This window comes from Borostomias antarcticus (assembly GCF_949987555.1).
Source record: "Borostomias antarcticus genome assembly, chromosome: 15".
Lineage (NCBI taxonomy): Eukaryota > Metazoa > Chordata > Actinopteri > Stomiiformes > Stomiidae > Borostomias > Borostomias antarcticus.
The window spans coordinates 23,273,816-23,296,347 of NC_140248.1; the positions used below are offsets into that span (position 1 = coordinate 23,273,816).

At 43.2% G+C, this 22,532-nt stretch overlaps 2 protein-coding genes across 2 annotated transcripts; one reads left to right on the forward strand and one right to left on the reverse strand.

Moving 5' to 3' along the window:
- The first annotated feature begins 3,131 nt into the window (after positions 1 to 3,131).
- LOC311318629 (heart- and neural crest derivatives-expressed protein 1-like) lies at positions 3,132 to 5,287 on the forward strand. Its single transcript, XM_084450007.1, has 2 exons — positions 3,132 to 3,954; positions 4,611 to 5,287. The coding sequence occupies exons 1-2, from the start codon at positions 3,481 to 3,483 to the stop codon at positions 4,704 to 4,706; spliced, it is 570 nt and encodes a 189-aa protein (XP_084306133.1). The 5' UTR covers positions 3,132 to 3,480; the 3' UTR covers positions 4,707 to 5,287.
- Positions 5,288 to 8,052: 2,765 nt separating this feature from the next.
- Positions 8,053 to 15,200, reverse strand: sap30l (sap30-like). The gene is made up of 4 exons (XM_084450448.1): positions 14,604 to 15,200; positions 12,597 to 12,719; positions 10,963 to 11,061; positions 8,053 to 8,400 (listed from the first exon to the last, which is right to left on the reverse strand). Exons 1-4 carry the CDS (start codon positions 14,784 to 14,786, stop codon positions 8,272 to 8,274), a joined length of 534 nt encoding a protein of 177 aa, XP_084306574.1. The 5' UTR covers positions 14,787 to 15,200; the 3' UTR covers positions 8,053 to 8,271.
- Between the last annotated feature and the right edge of the window lie 7,332 nt (positions 15,201 to 22,532).

A 22,532-nucleotide genomic window follows, 5' to 3' on the forward strand; every position in this document is an offset into this window, starting at 1 on the left:
CAGGTCAGAAATAGCTTTCCGAACAGCACCTAACAGACCTGAAAAGGGAACGTCGTGTCTCTTTTGTTGTTCTAGTATCAAGGGTTCTATAGTACTTTTGAAATGTAAGAGATGAGATGCTGGAGACTTTGGGGACAGAGATGTCCTGGAACAGCCACAAAAGAGGGAGGGAGGGACACGCACCCCCCCCACCCCCACACACCCCCCATTAAGGAAATGCGTGGAGAATTGTGTGCATAAGGTTTAATCTGCTTGCATGTAGACATTGCATGCGAGAGATTTGTACACAATCAACACAGGCCAGAAGGCAAAGAAGGAAATTCTGTGGAATATTTTTTCCAGAGTAGCCACCACATTGAGCATGTTAAGCTTTGAATCAGAGTATATTTGTTTAAAAATGTAAAGTCCAGAGTAAGCACTCTAAAGAGGGGGGAAACGGCACCATTGAAAAATCTACATGATGACACAAACAATTATGAGCAGAATTCATAACATGGCCAAGATGGCTCCATGACCTATTTTGGATGTTTCCCAAGGCACAGCTATAGAGGGGGAGAGAGAGAGAGAGAGAGAGAGAGAGAGAGAGAGAGAGAGAGAGGGCTGAGGGGAAGGATCATGGTTTGGGGGTGCACACATGGCGAACCATGGAACCACCTCCACTACAGCATGGTTGAAAAGTGGCGTCTGATAGAGAGAACAAGATAAATATGAATTTACAAGTCCACTAGACCCTGATGAATTTTCACTTTTGCAATGTCAGAGGGTGCGTGTGTGTTTGTGTGTGCGTGAGTGTTTGTGTGTGTGTGTGCGTGTGTGTATGAGAGAGAGAGAGAGAGAGACAGAGAGAGAGAGGTGTGTGTGGGGGGGGGGGGGGGTTGGGAAAATATGACCAGTATTGCATTTCATTACTGTGCAATGGACATCTTAATCAGTAATGCCATGTTTTCTTTTTAAGCGTGTGTCTGCGTCTCTGTAGACGGTGACAGGAGGACAGGGGAGAACGAGGGAGCCCGGATGATCTACATCATTCTCTCTTTTTTGTGATGTACCTGCATCGTGAAATAAACATCGATTAAAATGGCATGGTCCCTGTAATGCACTTATGAACCGCCTAAGATGAAATTATATCTAGAATCAAATAACAAGTACAAGAATACTGTAGGTAGGCCTGTATAGGCATAAGTAGTGTCGACAACGGGGCACTGTCAGCAACCTGATAAACTAGACCTAGACTGTTTATACTATAGCCTACTTACATCCATATTCTACGGGGATACTGACAATCCCTCTGTATTAATTGAATCTTGATGATATCTCCTGCCACACACAAAAAAGTCCGATCGAAAAAAATGGTCCAAAATGAGAAGACTTTTTTTTATTGAATGGGATACAGTAAGCTTGTTTTTTTGTTTTTGTTTTGTTTTATCTTGCTGAATACAGAAAATCGTGACGGAAAATACACGCACATCCAAGAGAGAAAAGAATACAGAAAATCAACATATCTCAACTGCACAACATGGCTACACGTTGATCAATAATGGACATAACGTTGTGACGGATGATTTCTCGTGACCGTTTGCATTAACACGGGAGACAGTAAACTATGCAGCCAACCACCCTTATATAAACAGTTGCCTTACAAGAGGGGCTTTTATGGAATATGTCTTATACTGGAAAGTGACACTCCTTGATTTATGACTATATTTAGATAAGACACGCAGTAAATGGTTTCCAAATAGCGTCAAGGTCATGCAATGTAATGGGATAATGCTTTAGGCTGAGAGAGATAAGACGATGTGTTGGGAATGCGAGGCTACTTGAGTGAGCTGTGGAAATTTAACAATAGCTGACCGAGGGGAGATACGGCGCGGCCGTGGTCTCTCACAGTCTGATTGAAATGTGGAGAATATGGGGAATTTAACACTTTAGTAAGGCATATTCAAGACTATATGCTTTAACCTTTGAATCAAATATTAGCCCAAAGCACTAGATCAATCAGAATTAAGTACGGTATTAGAGGCTTTGAATAGGCCCTACTTCATTTGGCCCAGTTTGATCATTAAACTGGCCTAACCAATCTTCTGGCTGCTAAGGAACAAATCACAACAAATTCAAATGTGGATTTTTTTTTTTAAATGTAGGTCACTCAATAAGATTAAGTTACAAATATTTTTTCAATTTGAATTTGCTATTTTTAAGCAGCCTAAATAAGATCCATAATAATCTATTGATCCTCTAATCTGTATCGACTAACATAGGCCTAGTGTTCAATAACAGACTGCGGGCCTATCAATAATAGACGGTAGGCCTATCAAATAGGTTTTTCAAATAATTAGGCTAAGAGACTTAAACAGTTAAATAGACTTTTTGAGAGAATAGCCTATTTGTCTAGATTTGTCTCAATGTGACCCCCGGTTTGAAGAAAATAATAATAATTATTATTATTATTGTTAGGCCTATGTGTCCCGTCATTATGAAACTGTAGCCTATCAATAAAAATGTGCCATGTCTTAGGCCTATAATGTTTGACTACACATATAATTTAGTCTGACTACGAAAGTATGAATGAAAGCTCTAGGCTATCCGACGACACACGTGTTAAAAATGATTCACTAGGAGAGGAAATAAAAATTGTTATTAGCATTAAAACTATAGGCCTATAGCCTAATAATAAACAACTGAAAAAACAACTGAAATTGCGTAAAACGGGCGCCTAAAATATTTCCAAATGTCTGAATGTCTGTGAAACTCTAAATAGGCTAACTTTCTCCATGACAAATATTTGAATAAAGCACGTTCAAATGAGGGCAATATATATCCTATCTACACTCCTTTATGTCAAGGGGGGGTGGGGAAGTAGCCTAATCTAGACTATATACTCTCCAGACGCAGTGCCACCAGTTCTACCCAGTTACTACTACAGTACCCGGTTACCAGCCCGGTTGACTGTGGCACCGTGGCGCGCGCGTCGTGTTACCGGAGAGCTCGCGGCAGAACGGAACTCTCCACCCAGACCTGCTGCTCGCGCCCCATTGGCTATCCCGCGCCTCGCTGCCTTCCACCATATAAACCTGCACCAGAACCTTCTGGCTCAAATTTCTTGGGCAAATGAGAGCAATCCTCCTAAAAAAAACAGTGCTCTCCAAAACACCAAACTGGATGTATTTCCCCCCCGATTCAATGCAATCTAACTTTATTTAATAGGCGACAATGATACCGACAGCTCCTCGATAAACCTGACTGGCAAATTGGGGGAAGAAACACATTAGAAAACGTTTGTTTGTTTGTAGCCTGGTCGATTTGTTGCTTTGTTATTTATTTTATTTTATAGGAGAGTGAGTGTTCTCTGTTAAGCAGAGCATCATTTGAGAAAGCTACTTCTCGGTACGAGGTGAGCAGCTCAACCCTCGGGCAGAGAGGCTGCCGACCCAGCCCCAGACCAGCAGCCGAGGGACACGCGGACAACCGTCTATTTTAAACATGAACCTTATTGGGAGCTACCAGCATCACCATCTGATGCACGACACGTTTCCATTCGTCCAGAGGTGTCACCAAGATAACCCGTACTTCCAGAGCTGGGTGGTGAACCACGGCGAGGTGCCTCCCGACTTCCACATCCAGACGCCTTATTCCTCCGAGTTCGGGGCTCCGGGCCCGGCCAGCGAGGGCCAGCTGGACGGCCTCTCTGCGCGCATGGGGAAGAGGAGAGCGTCCGGACCAAAGAAGGAGCGACGGAGGACGGAGAGTATCAACACTGCCTTCGCTGAGTTGAGAGAGTGTATTCCAAATGTTCCAGCGGACACGAAACTGTCTAAAATCAAAACGTTACGACTGGCAACAAGCTACATCGCCTACCTAATGGACGTGTTGGCTAAGGACACTGGGGAGACGGAGGGATTCAAGGCCGAGATCAAGAAATATGACAACAGGGATTTAAAACGGAAACGGGAGATGGTATGCTTTCTACTGTATTGTCATAATAATTTATTGTGCAACATTCATTCACAAATAGATCAATGGACGTATAAGAAAGTGTATGAATTGACAAATGGCCTGTTTTTGAGAATAATTGACAGCGTAACAGGCTATAGGCTAGTGTGCACTATGGTTTTTGAGAGTAGGTATAGGTAGGCTATAGCCTATATAAGCTATTAATACGTTATGCAAAATCATAATGCAAAACTCCCTAAAAAAAGTCCCTGACAATTTTACGCACATATAATTAGTATTAGCTCATGAATTAGTAAAGGAATATAACATTCAAACAAAGTAGGCTATATTCAGGTCTATGCGTAAAAGTGATAATAGGCTACAATAGCCTATTATGCTGTGACAATGGTAATTTATTTGACACAGCAAATAAAGACACACAACACAACAAATAAACACACATAGCACAGCAAATAAACACACACAACAACAAACACATTTGAGCAAAAAAGCAGAATGTGAATCATATGTGTAGAAATGCTATTTACGTGAAACCTAAACCAAGCAACAATAGGCCGATCGTGCAAATTCAGTTCTAAATGTCAAATATTTGGGGTAAATCAAAATAGCCCTCATTTGCAAATTTTATGTCAATATCTCATGTTTCCTTTCTTTCACAGAACGAAGGCCTGCAAGAGTCGTTAGGAAGCGAGAAAAAGTTAAAAGGACGGACTGGTTGGCCTCAGCAAGTCTGGGCTTTGGAACTGAACCAGTGACGGTTTCCCAATTTCACTGAGAAGCAAAAACCCACTCAAAGACTCGGTATTCAAGCACTCGCTGCAAGGAATACAACCACTTAACACACACCCACACCCACCCACACACACACACACACACACGCGCACACACACACACACACACACACACACACACACACACACACACACACACACACACACACACACACCTATACGTGCAATGTTGAAATTCAAACATGGACTTGGTAGAGTATGTATGTAGAGTAAACGACTCAACTGCCTATATGAACACTTCTCATGTTAAGAGAATTTAGATTTTAATTCTGAGACAGCCTAGCTTCTAAGAACTTGTAGATGACCACAGGTTCAATAGTAATTATTATTGTAGACTACATGACTCAACACACTAAAGACAGAATAGTGTTTGCCTAAAAGGCTTCTATTGTCGTACTGTCTGGCTTAGAAAATATGTTGGATCTACCTCAGATTAACGTCACTGTTCAGTTTACGTTCTAAATGAATTTACGATATATTAATTCTTTCTATTATATTAAATTTAACACATATTTCACCATTAAAATGGTGCCCATTGAAAGGTAAAAATAAACACACCAAATTATTCGAATTTCATGACTTGGTGGAAATTGTGTCCAGTGCACATTTGGGTGTGACTATCTTCTTGACTGAATAAATGAATTACGTATTTCATCACAATTCTCTGGAAAGTCGTAAGTGAAAACGAAGTGTTTGATTATGATTTTTACAACACATCTCAGGCTTAAAATCCCCCAACGTCCTAAACAGAAAACCATACGGCTGTTTAGGCCGCATGCGAACATCTTTTCAACTACAGCAGCCGGATAGCCGAGCCTATAATGCAATATTTTATTCTGTAGCCTATTGGTGAAATCGTATTGTCCATGAGTTATGAAAACTGTCCAGAATATATAGGCAATATCACTACGTTTGCAGACATATAGTAGGCCTAGGCCCTAGACTAAAACTAGTTTCATTATTGTGAATTATCTTAGAGTTGCAGCCCCTTTTTGAGTCTACATAAAACTACCAATACTGTTATCGAAATTATCATATGAGCTAGAATCACTTATCCGTTTTAATTAGGAAGTATTATTTTCTGGGAAACGGGAACATACAGGCTGTCTTTGCGTCTTTCTCTGTTGAAATTGTACAACAATTAACAATAAAAGACGGTTTAGTTTAGGCCTCTAGGCCATTACCTAATCGCTGTATAATAACATCGGGCGAAACAACAACTTCAGTTGAATTAGGTCACACAGCCTGATTAGCCTAATAATACCAATTTTCCAGCATCTTCTTTCTAGGATTTTGATCCCTTTGGCCGTCATTTAGCTCTTACTCTAGTCATTTTCTCCTCTTGGGTAGGCTATATCTGTACTGCTAACCATCAACAAATCACACACATCTGTATAATTCTAACATGGGAATTGAAATAGGATTGCACTAAGACCCACGTGTGGTTCACCTGAACAGCACTGTAGCCTGTGCGTGGATTTGACACAGTTCGATGGTCCAGTCTTTACAGCCATTACAACCTCCTCGTCTGAGCGCTGTGATGCGGGGTGCTGGGCTGGGAGGCTGTTACAGGGAAGTGGCGACATCTACTGGTGGAATCCAACAGCTACAGTTCTGAGAGCTCCTGGCTATTACAGTTCAACACGTTCTAGTGCCAGTAGGAAAAGATGAGGGTTGAAGAGAAGAATCACAAGTCTTACAAGCTTTCTTTGTCCAATTTTAAGGATGCGTGTATTTTTCTCAGACTACATCAAGCAATAACCCTGATCAAAAGGGTAATTCAAATTTGAGAGAAATTAAGACAGTTTCAATGTACAATAGGTTTATTAATAAGAGCAACAAGCAGCCATATTTAAATATGTGTGTCATCTATTACAACAGCTAAGGTAAATTCATCACAGCCAAGACGTTAACATAGGAGAGAAGTAGGAGAATCTACGTGGCACTACTGAAGCTAGCAGAGAAACTCAGGAGACGCCAGTGACTGACCTAACATGGACAATGGACTCTTCCCACTTGACTTAAATATGACGGGTAAAACTTAAAAATGACTCACTAACGTACACCACCATCATCCATGGAAGATGGAGGATCAACACTGACAGCCACTAGCAGACAGCAAGTACACAGCAGTGCTGATAAACAATAATAATATACCATTCCTGATTAGAGTTCCAGAAAGCAGGATCAATGAGTAATACCAGCTGATTTTTATTTTAAATCCTGAATAATTTAGCATTTTAAATTATGTGACTTCATAAAAAACAGAACAGATTATTTTTCCTCGCTAGTTGTGTGACTTACTGCTGATCCTGCTTGGTGGAAACTCCCCATCAGTTAGTTACACAAAGGGTGCAAAAACAAAAGGCTGTTTTACACAGAGATAAATTCGAAGTGTGTTTAACCTTGACAATCTTTCTATCTAGCTAGTCTATTAACAGTGCAGTTCACCTGTGGGCCGAGTGTCCGCGACACACACACACATAATTCCCAACATTGTGCCAGATGATTGGTGCTCAAAGCTCACTATGAAAACTGATAGACATGATTTCTCAGAACTACATTCAAACCCAACAGTTGTGTGAGGAACTGAAACAGATAGACTTGTGTCTGATGACTAAACTATTTGGGTGATTTTGAGTGGTCCAAGAGGATTAGGTTTGAGACCGGTGTCCCATGCTAGTGCAGTGACTGAGATGATGTCATTAATAACGGTGTGTTCTACTCCTCTATCAAACATAACTTCAAATAAGTCTTGTGGGGGGAAATCCTAAAATTGACACTAGATGTACAGTAAAACCAAAACAAAGGGGTAAATTGTTAATCTAACAGACTCTGACATGGGACGCACAACAAAGGACAAAGTACAACTGTGATTCTTTTCTCAGAAAATTGGGCACAAAAAGCCAGACAACACCGCCACCATGACTGAGAGAAACTGAATGCTAGTCTGCAGTGTGTCTGCTTCTGACAGAGTCAGATAAGAGGGAGAAAGAGGTACGGTCTGAGTGAAGACACAGAGTCAGACACACAGAGTCAGATGCTACATCGCTCAGCGCTGTCTTTCCGAAACGCGCTTCTTCATTCAGCTGGACCGCGGATGTGTACGCTAGCTTGACTTCATAACATCTACAATCCTTTCCCTTATCTTTCATTCCACAAATCACACAGACGTGTCCATTGTCTTCCTCCGTCACGCTCTCTGGCGGCACAAGCATTCATTCATGTTGAAAGCAAGCGACATAAAAAGAAAGAAAAAAAAAAAAAACGTAACAAAAAACCCAAACATCTTTAAGGCAGTTCTCTCTCATACAACGCATTCAACCCAGTTTAGTGAGACCATATTTAGCGTATTCTGTACATACCAAGATATTCACATTACAGCATTAACATGAGCCTGCGGTGATGGAGTCTGAACAGTCGCTAATCATGTCTGGCTGACAGAAGCACCTCTTCGTCGAACACACGCGTGTGCATGTCCAGGTCTGATTGGGTGAAGGGAGGCAGTGTAGCAGTGTGTCGGAAGGTTCTAGTCCAGCTGTTTGCTGCTGTCTGACTTCTGATCCAGCCGGCTCTTACTGCTCTTCACCATGTAAATGAAATAGGTCAGCGTCTCCTTCTCGTTCACCGGAATGTTCCGGAAGTGACGACTGACCGTCTGGAAGAGGAAGAAAAATAAACAAAGACAAAACTTCAAGCAAACAAGTAGGGAGGGAGTAAGGTTAGGGTTACCATGAATACAGATGTTACATCCCAACTAGACATCACATGACGAGTAAGAGTACCACATCCTAACTACAGATATCACATGACGAGAAGGAGTACCACATCCTAAATACAGACATCACATGACGAGAAGGAGTACCACATCCTAACAACAAATATCACATGACGAGTAGGAGTACCACATCCTAAATACAGACATCACATGACGAGTAGGAGTACCACATCCTAAATACAGATATCACATGACGAGTAGGAGTACCACATCCTAAATACAGATATCACATGACGAGTAGGAGTACCACATCCTAAATACAGACATCACATGACGAGTAGGAGTACCACATCCTAAATATAGATATCACATGACATGGTGATTATTGCAACGGTAGAGCACCTGCTGGAGACAGACAAGGGAGGTGGGCGAGATCAAGCAGGTCTAAATTTCACACTCATTCCATTTACCCCCCCCCCCCCTTTGATAAATGGACTGAAAGGACAGTCCCAACACTGACGTAAGAATACTACATGTCCACAAACAAGATCCTTAAAAGGATTAGGCATTAATTCAGCAGACTTAGTTCCTAGGAGATGTTCAATCCCATCTAATCACGGTGAGAGACCATTTGATTTAATGTATATAGTGACAAGCACGGAGTGTGCTTGAATTACACTAACAAGCACGGTGGTGTGTGTGGTGGATTCAGTGTGACCCAGCCCAGCTCCGGGCTGACAGCCCCCCATGTCCGAGCCACCACATGGAGGCCTGTAATTGGTGGGAGCTGTTGACTTGTGCCTTTATTAATGATGTGTAAGGCTCATTAATAGGGGTCTGGACCTCTCCGAAGCCTGGGGAAACATTCAACTTACAACCTAGCTTCATTTAGACCCCCCCCCCCACCCCCTCCAGCTGGAAACACTACATAGAGGGGTATTTGTGAGGACATGGGTTAGGGCCAGCTGCAAGATTACACGGGTTCACCTGTCCAGTTCACAAACCCTCCTAACAATCTCTCTATGACCAATTATGCTGTAATTGGAACAGCACACCAAATATATCACAGCAAATGGGCGCCGTGGCCTGAGCACGCCTACTGACGCCACCTCCGCGAGGAGCAGCGCGCTACACCCGACAGGAGAACAACACTCAGGCATAATGACCCCTAATGAATTCCCTGGAAAGAAGATTTAGGCTGACACACTCTAACCAGGTACTGAAACACGTCCTTCAGGAACGGACTACTAGGTTTTACAGTTACACTGGTCTTTACAGGACTAGGATCTTTGCTGTGCAGTTGTCATGGACATGTGAGCTGCAACACCTTACTCAACACATGCTATACAAATAAGGGTTTACAGGCCTAAAATACAATGGATTGTTTGTTATTTAAGCGTATTGATACCACCGCAAAGCCCTAGCTAGAATAAGATGGAGTAACCTTATTATAATAGTAAAGATTTCAAAGGCCACGTTTTTCGGGGGGATAAAGTGACGTGGATGAAAGGAGTGCTTATCCAGTTAGGTTTCTATCACTTCACCACGCCGCTCTGATACACATTTCTAACTCAGCCAACAGGACTCCCCATTGCACACTGTACAATCTGCTTGGATGGTCTTCACCTGCTATACGCACGGCCATTTTAGGCAAGTTACCCCTGTACACGGGTTCTATGTTTCTACCTGTTCATGACTCCTACTACCTCAGATCCAGCGCCTGGCTGCGTGTTCAGGTGCCTTCTGTGAGGACAGAGGCTGGAATAAGGAGTGGTTTTTAATTGGGTTTCCCTCATCTCCTTATCCAAATTTAAACAGAACATCTCAGAGGTCCTTACCACAAGCTGTTCTTACCGAAATGCGTATTTACAGTATATTGACTTGATTTCAGCATGTCTCTCTCTTGCTGTGTAGATTGTATTCATTGCCCTGTTCCTTTTGTATGTCTTTGTATTGTTGTGATGTTCTTGTTTGGATTGTTGTGTGATTGTCGTTTTGTGTCAAATCATGTACACCTTGCTGCCTTCTTGGCAAGGTCATTATTGTAAAAGAGATGTATATCTCAATGTTTTTATCTAGCTAAATAAAGTTTAAATTATCCTTACAGCCAGCAGGAATGAGAGCCTTTCCCACAGAACTGGTCTAGCAAGTTGACATTATAACAATCTTACTGGACGAGTTTAGATATATTACACAGTCATGTCTGATGCTGTTCCCTTGTTGCAACTTATATTAGCATCAACATCCAGTGTATATCATGCATGTAATAATGCACAAATGGACTGCACTTATATAGCACAATAACATCCAGAGCATGAATATAAAAAGCCTATGGGCTGTTTTTATTGGCTAATGCCCTGGAGCTAGCCGTTTACTGACAGAGCCCTGCATGAGAGCTTTGTGGTGTTCTCAGTAGCACTGGCTGCACAATGTCCCCTACGGCACCATAAAGACAGCTCAGCTCAGCCAGCTGGGTAAAGACAGGGATGCTAGGCGGCTCACCTCAGCCAGTTGAGCTTTGTTGAGTCCGGGCCGGGTCTGCAGCTTGTAGTGTCTCTTGTAGCGTCTCAGTGTGTTCACCTGCAGCTGGAACAGGTCCACCTGTGACAGGTAAATAGGATGCAACAGGATGGTAAGGACATGGTAAATGGTAAATGGACTGCACTTATATAGCTCTTTTCCACCTTAGCAGCACTCAAAGCACTTTACAATGGCCTCTCATTCACCCATTCACACACACATTCACACACCAATGGCGGTAGCTGCCATGCAAGGTGCTAACCTGCTCATTGGGAGCAATTTGGGGTTAGGTGTCTTGCTCAAGGACACTTCGACATGTGGACAGTTGGAGCGTCGATTCGAACCACTGACCCTCCGATCATTGAACGACCTGCTCTACCAACTGAGCTACAGCCGACCCAAGACACATGCTTTGTGTCACTGATAGTCGGCTGTTTACAGACACTTAAACACCTTCATCTCATTCCCCTTTTTTCTAGCAGATAGTCTCTGATCAGTGATCACTGAGCCTGCTTCTGAAATAACTTCCCTGTTCTATATATACAGTATAGTTACTCTTGTTGTTTCTTATACTTTTATATGCTGTAAATGTTGTGATGTTATGTTGTGATGTGTTTAAATGGATTATTGTTGTTTGTTAACTTATGTTTTATTATTTATTTACTTATGTTTTGTTATTTGTACAGACTTGTCTTCTGTTTTGCGTCTTGGTCAGGACTTCATTGTAAATGAGAATGGGTTCTCAATTGACTTATCTGGTTAAATAAAAAAACATTTGAATCCATGTCAAAGACAAGTTTAACCATCTCATGAATTCTATGGACAATAAAGTATCCTGAATCTGAATCAGAAGACAAGGAACACAAGCCATGTGGACCCACACTGAGTACATGCCATTGATCAGGGAAGAGACCAGCGTTGGCAGCATCAACACCCTAGGATCAATAACATCTTTGGCTAAACTAAAATGAAAATAACTCTTCTGGTCTCAAATTAGTATAATTTGACTAAAACGTGTATAAATATAAAAAAAAACAATAATTAGTCAATGGCCACTGTATGTTTTCTGTAAAATCAGGAGTGTTTTCTGCGACAGTTGGTTTAATGAGTTTGGGGGCTGGTGGAGAGATCATGCTTTAATGACCTCTCTCTCCCACCTGCACCGTTAATGTCCTGGTCAGGGGACCCCCTCTTCTATCCTCCCACCCCTTCCCAGACCTCCTCTCCCCACCTAACCTTCATCAGGGGGCGGCGGAATAGCTCAGTTGGTAGAGCGGGTCGTTCAGTGATCGTAGGGTCGGTGGTTCGAATCCCGGCTCCTCCTGACTACCTGTCGAAGTGTCCTTGGGCAAGACACTGAACCCCAAATTGCTCCCAATGAGCAGGCAAGCGCCTTGCATGGCAGCTGCCGCCATTGGTGTGTAATTGGCGCTCTGGGCCAGTGTAACAACTGGATGGGGAGCGCGTTACAAATGCAGTACCTAAACCTATACCTACCTATCTCACCTCTGGGACCTCAGCTGGTCTGAACTTAACCTTCATCTCAGCTGGTCTGAACCTAACCTTCATCTCACCTCTGGGACCTCAGCTGGTCTGAACTTTAACCTTCATCTCACCTCTGGGACCTCCACGTCGTGGTCAGGAGACTCCCCTCCATCGTCGCTGGTCTTCCTCTTCCTCTTGTTGCGAACGCTCTGGATGAAGTTCTTGTGGAAGTCGCAGATGTAAAGGTGTCGCACCTAAAAAACAAGAGAAAAATTAGGATGCCGCATTATGGGAAACATAAATTAGGCTACATGTTGACAAAATTAAGGAATTCAGATACTATGTGACCAAGGTGTGCAGAAGTGAGAGCTCTGAGATGTGACAGTAACTTCAACAGGGACAGTGTTTGTGAATCAGGTTTCCATAGCATCTCACCAACCTGTGTGGAGTGATCAATTACCGTTTCATTTAACCCAACCAAAAGGGCTACCTACTCACAAGCTATTTCAATTCAGGAGAAAGATTAATGATGTGACACTAACACATTGGGCAGTGGTGATTTCATTGCACACTGAACCCCTAGAGTTTACACAAGACAAATGAACCTACTAGTCTTGACAAACTCCCTATCCCAAACATTATCATCCATGTTGTGTATGAAATCGTACATGTTTATTTATCCCTGCCTGAGGACGACAGAGGAGCCACGCTCTCAACACGTGGGCGAATCACCAAGCACCGGCAGCCGGAGGAAATACCTCCCAGACCTGACCTGGGATCTGCCTCAAACACTTCCCTACAGCAAACCACACAACTACTGTAACGTTATAACCAGCCTTCTGCTGTCTGACTCGCCATAGCTAACCGCTTCTCTCTTGTCAATAAAATCACGGCACAGCCGATAATGGTCGCCTCTCTGTGCTCCTTCTGTGGTCTGTCCCACCGGACAACCATGACTGGCTTCCCTAGCAACAGCCATTTTATGGTAGGAGGCGTGGAGGAGAGACTCAGCACAGAGTGAGACCTCCTCAGCACAGAGTGAGACCTCCTCAGCACAGAGTGAGACCTCCACAGCACAGAGTGAGACCTCCACACAGAGTGAGACCTCCTCAGCACAGAGTGAGACCTCCACAGCACAGAGTGAGACCTCCACAGCACAGAGTGAGACCTCCACAGCACAGAGTGAGACCTCCTCAGCACAGAGTGAGCCCTCCTCAGCACAGAGTGAGACCTCCTCAGCACAGAGTGAGACCTCCTCAGCACAGAGTGAGACCTCCTCAGCCCAGAGTGAGACCTCCTCAGCACAGAGTGAGACCTCCTCAGCACAGAGTGAGACCTCCTCAGCACAGAGTGAGACCTCCTCAGCCCAGAGTGAGACCTCCTCAGCACAGAGTGAGACCTCCTCAGCCCAGAGTGAGACCTCCTCAGCACAGAGAGAGACCTCCACACAGAGTGAGACCTCCTCAGCACAGAGAGAGACCTCCACACAGAGTGAGACCTCCACAGCACAGAGTGAGACCTCCTCAGCCCAGAGTGAGACCTCCTCAGCACAGAGTGAGACCTCCTCAGCCCAGAGTGAGACCTCCTCAGCACAGAGAGAGACCTCCACACAGAGTGAGACCTCCACAGCCCCGCGGTATCCCGGTCTCTAGTCACGTACTGGCCAAGTTAGCTCACGTTACATAGCTAATAGTGTAACGTTCATCTAAATAGCCAGGCTGACGAGAAGTCCAGCGTTTCCTATCAAAGCTGTGTGGTTAAAGGGCTAGTTTATCGTTTGAAGAAGCCTAGCTCCAAGTACTGAGGCTAGAAGATATACAAGCTAAGCTAACAGCTAGCTAACGTTACAGTAAAGCTGTCAGCTCACTGTTATGTAACGTTAGTACGCTAATAACGTGAGCTACTCACCTACTACTACGCCAATACATGCGTTAGTCGATACACATCAATGATTTATCGATAGAAAGTCATCACCAGTTAGACCTCATAAACCACACTAACTCACACTCTTGTAGACCTAATAAACACACTAACTCACACTCTTGTAGACCTAATAAACACACTAACTCACACTCTTGTAGACCTAATAAACACACTAACTCACACTCTTGTCGACCTAATAAACCACACTAACTCACACTCTTGTCGATGTCCAACTTGAGCTTCTTCTGGGAGATGCTCTTCTGGATCCTCTTGCTGAAGGACGCATTCCCCGCGGCCCGGCCGCAGCGCTGCCCGTCCGAGATGAGGCAGCAGCTCTGCCCGTAGAGGGGGGCCGCAGGGCCGTGGGGGCTGTCCTCCTCCGTGCTGAACCCGTTCATGCTGATGGAGGGTTTTTGATTTTGCTCGGCTGTAAAATTCACCCCAAAACCGTTTCTTTTTGAGTCTTGTCGGTGCACAACTAACACGGATGAGTTGGCGGAGCTTGCCTTTGTGAAGCTAGGCTTGATGAATGAAATTTGATGAATGGTTGATACTCTACATCCACTATAAGGATGGGGATTTTAAAATTCACCGAAAGTTCGTCACCGAGCCAGGCTAGAAGACTGGAGGGTGAGGTGGTGCTGGCTAGGCTAGGCTAGGCTAGCTGGCTAACCAACAAATTCCTGTGCTGACAACGCAAACTGTTGGCTAGCGAGCTACTTTCAATCCACAACATCCCGTTGTCACGAACGACACGTAAAGCCAAAAGCGGTTTGAGGTTAATATCGCTAATGAAATAAACTTTGGAGAAAATCACGAATTTCCTAGACAAGAGCTAAACAATCGCGACTCTGAGAACAGCTTGTACAATAGAACCTGTCCTGCTCCTGCGGAAGACTCACTCCGAGGTCGCCATTGGTCGGTTTTAAATTAAGGCGGGCCTTAAAGTGTTTGTATCGCTATTCGATTGGTTAGAACACATGTCAGTCGCTCTGTTGTTGCTTCCTGGATCGCTATGCGTATGTTTTCTATAAAAAGGGATCTGTTTGTCAGTCACCAAAAAAGAACAGTAGGATACATTTGTGTAACCTTCCACACAAAGCTAGACATGCCGCGATTGATTTTGACAACGAGATTGTCAACGAGTACACATTGTTAGTTATTCTGGAGGTTTGAACTCATGGGCTGCTACGTGTAAACCCTTTGATTTGTCAGAGCCAGTCCCTCCCCCTCCAGATCGATGATGGTAGAAACATGAATCCATTGGAGCACAAACCCTATTCGCTGGAGTTGCAGCCTCCTGCAAAAAGCCAATCAACTTCAGCGTGGCGACATGCTAGGATGGATAGTGTTATCTCGAAGACACACACTAAATACTACAGTGTGAGGAGGCGTGTCCACGGTGCGTGCGAGAATCAGCATTTTCCCCACATGCCTGGAAAATTGCAGTGTACAACTTTGAACACAACAAGCAAGTTCTCAAAGTTCGCCCACCAGTTCTTATGCCCCAGTCTGCCACCAGGGGGAGCCACGGGGTCACGATTGGATGACGTAATTATGCACTTTTAAACTGTAAACCCCAAGACTACAGCGTGTCTCACTCTCAGGCTGTTCTTATCACAACATGTCTCAGTAAATTGAAAGGCAATGATATGACACTAAACTGAAAAAGTCAGCCCCTTCTGGAATAAAGACAATCACAGTTTAAAATTAAATTCAAATATAGAAACGTTTTATTTTACAATTTCAGCAAAAAATATCATACAATTCCAGTTTAGTTGTACAGTGTGTTAAATACCTAAATACACCTTTACAGTCATTATGTCAGTAGAAAAAAATATTGGATATTTATGCAATAGAAAATGTACACTTCCCTACACATTAAAATTGCACACATGTACAAAGCATTGTGTGGGTGACCAACACTGGTCTCTTACACACTAGAAACCTTTATTTTAGAAAAGAAGAATTGTCTTCACATTTTAGATGAATTATCAATTCCAACACAGGATCGTGGAAATAATTGCACTGTAAAAAGTAGTTGTAACACCACAACTAAAGGTTATATACTAACTCCGACCCAATTTATAAATCATATATAATCCAAAATAAATTTGACATGTGCAATGGACAGGGTCAATGCAATGTGTTGCCCATGGTACACTTCATTGTCCCACAGACTTGTACTCAATCAACCAACCGCTATGGACCCCACAAGCCCAGCACACTGAGCCCAATGTTCAGATCTCTCCAGCAGACACACTGAGCCCAATGTTCAGATCTCTCCAGCAGACACACTGAGCCCAATGTTCAGATCTCTCCAGCAGACACACTGAGCCCAATGTTCAGATCTCTCCAGCAGACACACTGAGCCCAATGTTCAGATCTCTCCAGCAGACACACTGAGCCCAATGTTCAGATCTCTCCAGCAGACACACTGAGCCCAATGTTCAGATCTCTCCAGCAGACACACTGAGCTCAATGTTCAGATCTCTCCAGCAGACACACTGAGCCCAATGTTCAGATCTCTCCAGCAGACACACTGAGCCCAATGTTCAGATCTCTCCAGCAGACACACTGAGCCCAATGTTCAGATCTCTCCAGCAGACACACTGAGCCCAATGTTCTGGTCTCTCCAGCAGACACACTGAGCCCAATGTTCAGATCTCTCCAGCAGACACACTGAGCCCAATGTTCTGGTCTCTCCAGCAGTCCAGCCAGGGGAGCCACAGGACATCATGCAAAACAACTCATGTGAAGCTCTCACTTTCTTATGGCCCAAAACATATTATCACCCAGGATCTCCACCTCCTTCACGCCAGAGAAAAAGCATTCATGGAATTGTGTCTTCAACCGTTTAAGGAGTTGCAAGTAAGTTGGATTTGTTCATAATAATGTGAAACATATTTAAGCATGAAGGGGCAAATCAGTGATAAAATATGGACATACACTAAACAAACAAACAAGGACGCTAAACAAATCAACAGGTAAAATAGATCAAACATTTAGTTGAATTCCATTTTTCAAATGCTTTGGTTTTTCATTCACGTTGTTTCCCTGACACTGAACCCGTGGTTGTAGACACCTCTCTCATTCATTTATCAGAGGGGTTTCCTATTGGGCCAAGTCTTAGCCTGTTGGTGGAGGTTCTTCTTTGAAAGGAGCTCTTAATGCTACACCGGGTTTATTCTGCCTTTTGGATACTGGCCAAGCAACCAATGCTTTTCCTACTGGCCATCAGAAACCTACGCCATGGATCGCTGAGCATCACAGGAGTCAGGGCATCCCAATCGACCATAAGGAGGAACACAGTTGTAAGTCTATACACTTACGTATACTTTGTATACACACATACGTGTGTGTGTGTGTGTGTGTGTGTGTGTGTGTGGAGGGGGGGGGGGGGGGGGTTAGGCGGCTGAAGCACGCGGTCATACAAAGAAAGCAGTGCCTGCACATTTTGAAGTGGATCTAAGTATTATGGGTCATCAACAGGAGATATTAATGAAAGGGGTGAGGTAAGGGTTAGGGTTCACATGTACAATTAATATAAAACTTAAATTGCATTGAGACATAAAATATGTCAGTTGGCTAAGCTAAGTTTAATCTTCTAAAGAAAACGAACACAAACGAACAAAGAATCAAACAAATATGGAGGTCTGCAGAACACTCCGGAACAAGAGATCAGAAGCAGGATCTCTTTCTCAGTCAACGCTTGCATGTCTATTGAGCTTGGTTCTTGCAACAAAGCACTAGGTCTCATAATATCAACAACAGCAACAACAACAACACCGACAATAACATCAAGAACAACAACAACAATGTAGCATGACATCATGCTATGCAAATAAAAAGTATCTTCAGGGCATCGGTTGACATTTCAAGGCAGGAGAAAACATTATGGTTATATAGTCAGTTTAACTATTCACTACAAAAAACAATTACACAAAAGCAAATTACATTTGTGTTTTTCAAAACCCATGAATGGTTAAGTGATACGAAGCCAGTGTCACCTTGGATGCCCTGGTCTCCTCCCCCAGAAAGAACCAGGCCCCAGAACCAGGCCCCAGAACCAGGCCCCAGACTAGGCCTGGTCTCCTCCCCCAGAAAGAACCAGGCCCCAGAACCAGGCCCCAGAACCAGGCCCCAGACTAGGCCTGGTCTCCTCACCCAGGAAGAGTGAACCAGGCCCCAGACTAGGCCTGGTCTCCTCACCCAGGAAGAGTGAACCAGGCCCCAGACTAGGCCTGGTCTTCTCACCCAGGAAGAGTGAACCAGGCCCCAGACTAGGCCTGGTCTCCTCACCCAGGAAGAGTGAACCAGGCCCCAGACTAGCCCTGGTCTTCTCACCCAGGAAGAGTGAACCAAGCCCCAGACTAGGCCTGGTCTCCTCACCCAGGAAGAGTGAACCAGGCCCCAGACTAGGCCTGGTCTTCTCACCCAGGAAGAGTGAACCAAGCCCAGACTAGGCCCAGTCAGGCCGGCTGTCACACTCGCTTCCTATACAAGGCACTACGATTTCATTACGATTTCAAGTTTTTCATTGCAAGTGCTTTATGCAGTTTAACCACCTCATTCTTGTCAGTTATGTGTAAACCAATCCTGGGCAAGTCAGTCTAGAAGACCCTCCCTCCCTCCACACACATGCATGCACGCACACACACACGCACACACACACACAAGGGAGGCAAAGAGGCGGGAGGGAAGAGTGAGGGGCAGGATGGAAGGAGGAGAAGATAGAGCCAAGTGGGAGTATGGAGGGAGACACATTGGGCCTCATTCACCAATATCCTCCTAAGTTCCGTTCTTAAATTTCTCCCTAAGAACGTTTCTAAAGAAAGCTCCCGTGTGATTCACGACGTGTTCGTAAACGGCTGGATGATTCTGCACCTGCCTTCTCTTAATGGTGAATCCCATGGCTTCACAAATTGGAAGCTCGTGGCCGCTTACCCGAATTATCATAGATCTCCCCACCAGCCCCATATAAGGACATGCAACTACAGGGTCGTGCGCAGATGTCACTTCTCTGAATGAATACTGGTCATCTGCGCCTTCGACTCGTCAACTTTTCGATAGCATAATGGTTTAGGTGGGGTTGTGTCAGGTGCATTGGCAAGTCAGAGGACTGCAGGTCGAATCCAGCGTGGACAATCAAAATCTGATTTTAATTCAGCCAACTAGGCCTCCTACTATGAGGAATTTGCCTTGGTGCATAAACATAGCGAGGCAGAACAGTGCAAAATGTCAACATGATAGAATATACAATAGCCTACAGTCTACAAAAATGTAGGCTATTAAATAGCCTACACAGCTGTCAACGTGGCATGCCCAAACAAAAGTCTAAAGACCTGACTCCACCTGTCATATTTAGCAGTGTCAGTAAAATGCATGGGACGATATTAGCCTACTCGTTCAGTTAACGGAGAAGGGCACACAGTTGGACCTGGCGCATCGGGGAGACAGCCCTTGCTTTGTAAAATTATGAAAACCATTATTATAAGATAAATGATACGAAATATTATAGTACTGCAATCCTATAATGTTATACAACTGTAGATTTGAAGTTAACGCAATCACAAATCATTTTAAATGAACATGTGTTTTGCACGAATAGTCCGTAGCCTACTTAAGACTGCTCTTCCGTGTTCGTAGATTCTGTTCTTAGTTCCCACATGTGAGAACGTTGGTGAATGCCAGAATCTTCTTTGAAACGGTGTAATTGAAGGTTAAGAAGAAATGCTTCCTAAGAAATTCTTAACTTCGTTGGTGAATGAGACCCATTGTACTCATCACTGGACTCACCAGAGGACCTGCATGCTGGGACAGAGAGAGTATCACCAGTAAAATAAAATAAAATAATAAAAAATAAAAATAAGGCTAAAATAAATAAAAAAGTAGTAACAATAATAGAGAAAAATTGCCAATTGCCGAATCTGTGAATGATGCTTATTTTTAAATTTATCAAATGTTTTGATTATGTATGTTTCTATACTGTAAATCAGTGTTGTATGCTTTAATCATACAAGGCATGGTTCTGTGATAACCTCCCTTTCATGTTGAATATTGCATATGGGATGAAATAGATGTGTAGGTGTGCATATACATGTGTCCTTTCTTCCCTCCAGCTTCAACAGGGATGCGTTACATTTGGTCGCCTGTCCTCTGCTCTCTGGCTGAGAGTTAGTAGGGAGTAGGGATGCCACAGTTCTCGGTATAATAGTGTACTGTACGGTATGCCATCCATGGTTCAACGTGCACTTGTGAATTGCTGTATTTTCGGTTAGTACTTTCCATTCATACTCAATACTGCTGAATTGGAGTAAGCCTCTCCCCACGAGTAAATAATCACACAAGATTTCCTCCCGCAAAAGTCTGGTTGCAACGAGCATGGTCGGCAAACTTTAGTTCACTGCACTAGCTAGCAAATAGCAGGTTGGCTAGCTGCGTGACAAATATGGTGTGGTAAATTAACATTAGCTACCATGATGCATTCAAAAAATGTATTGCAAACCTGTAAAGAATGCATCTAAGAAACGTACTGGTTACCAGAACAAGCTAGCTAGTTAACATTAGCAAGTAACTGACCTTAGCAAGACTTAGCTAAGCTAGCAGGTAGCACTAGCCAAACAGCCAAAAACTTTTAAAATAAAAAAGAAGTAATTTCGAGTTTTTGATTGATTTTGGTAGGCTACTATCAGCCATCTAATTTATAGTGGTACAAAACAGATTCATAAAATCGAATTGGAAATGGTTAATTTTCAAGAGATTATGGATGTAGAATGTCAACGTGAAAGGGAAAGTTAACGTTACTAGACTAACAAACTCATACAAGCCCATTCTGAAATAAATAGTTTGAGTTGGTTTCATTTATTTATCTCCTCAATCCAAGAACTAACGTTAGCTAATGTTACTATTGTAGTGGTACACTAGTAGGAGTAATATTCTCCCGTCAGGTCTGGAAGAAATGCATCGTGTTAGAACGGTATTTAATTAAGAATACTTTAATTTCAAAGAGATAGATCATTAAAGGATTGATATTAGCTATTTATGAAGCATTATTATGTGCCACCATCACTGCTGCCATTGCCCGCACCCATGCGCACCCTTACCAACCAGCATTTTTAGTGATTTTTATATGCAAATGACGCTTTTTGGAGTGTTTTGAAACTAGAATTTCTGTGTGCGAGTAGATACATGGCTCTTGCGAGGCGCATAGTATATCCATCCCAATTACAACGCCAAATACAATTATGTAGATGTCCAGATTCATAGTTGAAACATTTTAATCAGAATTTCAATGTTTCTTTTTCCCTAAAAAGAGAGAACAGATATCTCATAAAAAGTTAGTTATTTACTTAAGCAACCAAACAATTACTTTTTTACACATTATTCTCCCTGTTGCCTCTCAAAAAAAGACAACCAACCTCCATTGCCTGAAATGCAGGAAAGAATGAGACAGGGAGACATGATATCTTTTAGGGATGCTCCGATCTGATTTTTTTGGGCCGATACCGATCACCGATTATTTTCCTCAGGATCGGCCGATACAGATACCGATTTATAAAAAAACACACACAAAAAACGACTTCTCCTCTTAGAATGGTATACCCATATTCGATATGATGACACTGTCTTTGCTTGCATATTTTTAGATTAAGGTTGCCCATTATTATCACTTATTAACTGATGAATAGGCCCTCCAAATATTATTCTGTATATATCAGATTCAGTAGACTTCATACTTCAGTATACAGTATACCATTCGGACTAATGCCAAGTGAGTAAAAAAAACAAAAAGTTGTGTTTTTTGTTGTGTAATTGTTTTCCGTGACTTTTATTTTGGAATTCCTTGAAAGAAAGCTACCGGACATAAGTTTCGTTTCTGCTTGAGGGGCAACTAGTAGTGTCCTCTATCCTAATTTTAAACCGCAAAAATATCCAAACTACAGCTGATCAGAGATGTCGTTAACAAGTGATTAGCAGCAGCAGCTTTGGAGATATTTGGGCTGTATGAAAAAACGCTGTATGAGGAGATCCTGGGAGAAAACTCGCGCAATTGGAATGGATGTTGGACGCTGTTGACATGACGTTTACGTTATTCAACTGGAGATCAAGCAACGTTACATCCAACAACAGGATCTGTATTT

Coding starts and splice junctions, on each gene's coding strand:
- LOC311318629 (XM_084450007.1), top strand. CDS start 3,481: ATGAACCTTATTGGGAGCTACCAGCATCACCATCTGATGCACGACACG. Junction 3,955..4,610: donor TAAAACGGAAACGGGAGATG/GTATGCTTTCTA, acceptor TTTCTTTCACAG/AACGAAGGCCTGCAAGAGTC.
- sap30l (XM_084450448.1), bottom strand. CDS start 14,786: ATGAACGGGTTCAGCACGGAGGAGGACAGCCCCCACGGCCCTGCGGCC. Junction 12,720..14,603: donor AGTTGGACATCGACAAGAGT/GTGAGTTAGTGT, acceptor CTTGTTTTTTAG/GTGCGACACCTTTACATCTG. Junction 8,401..10,962: donor ACAAAGCTCAACTGGCTGAG/GTGAGCCGCCTA, acceptor TTCCTCTTCCAG/ACGGTCAGTCGTCACTTCCG.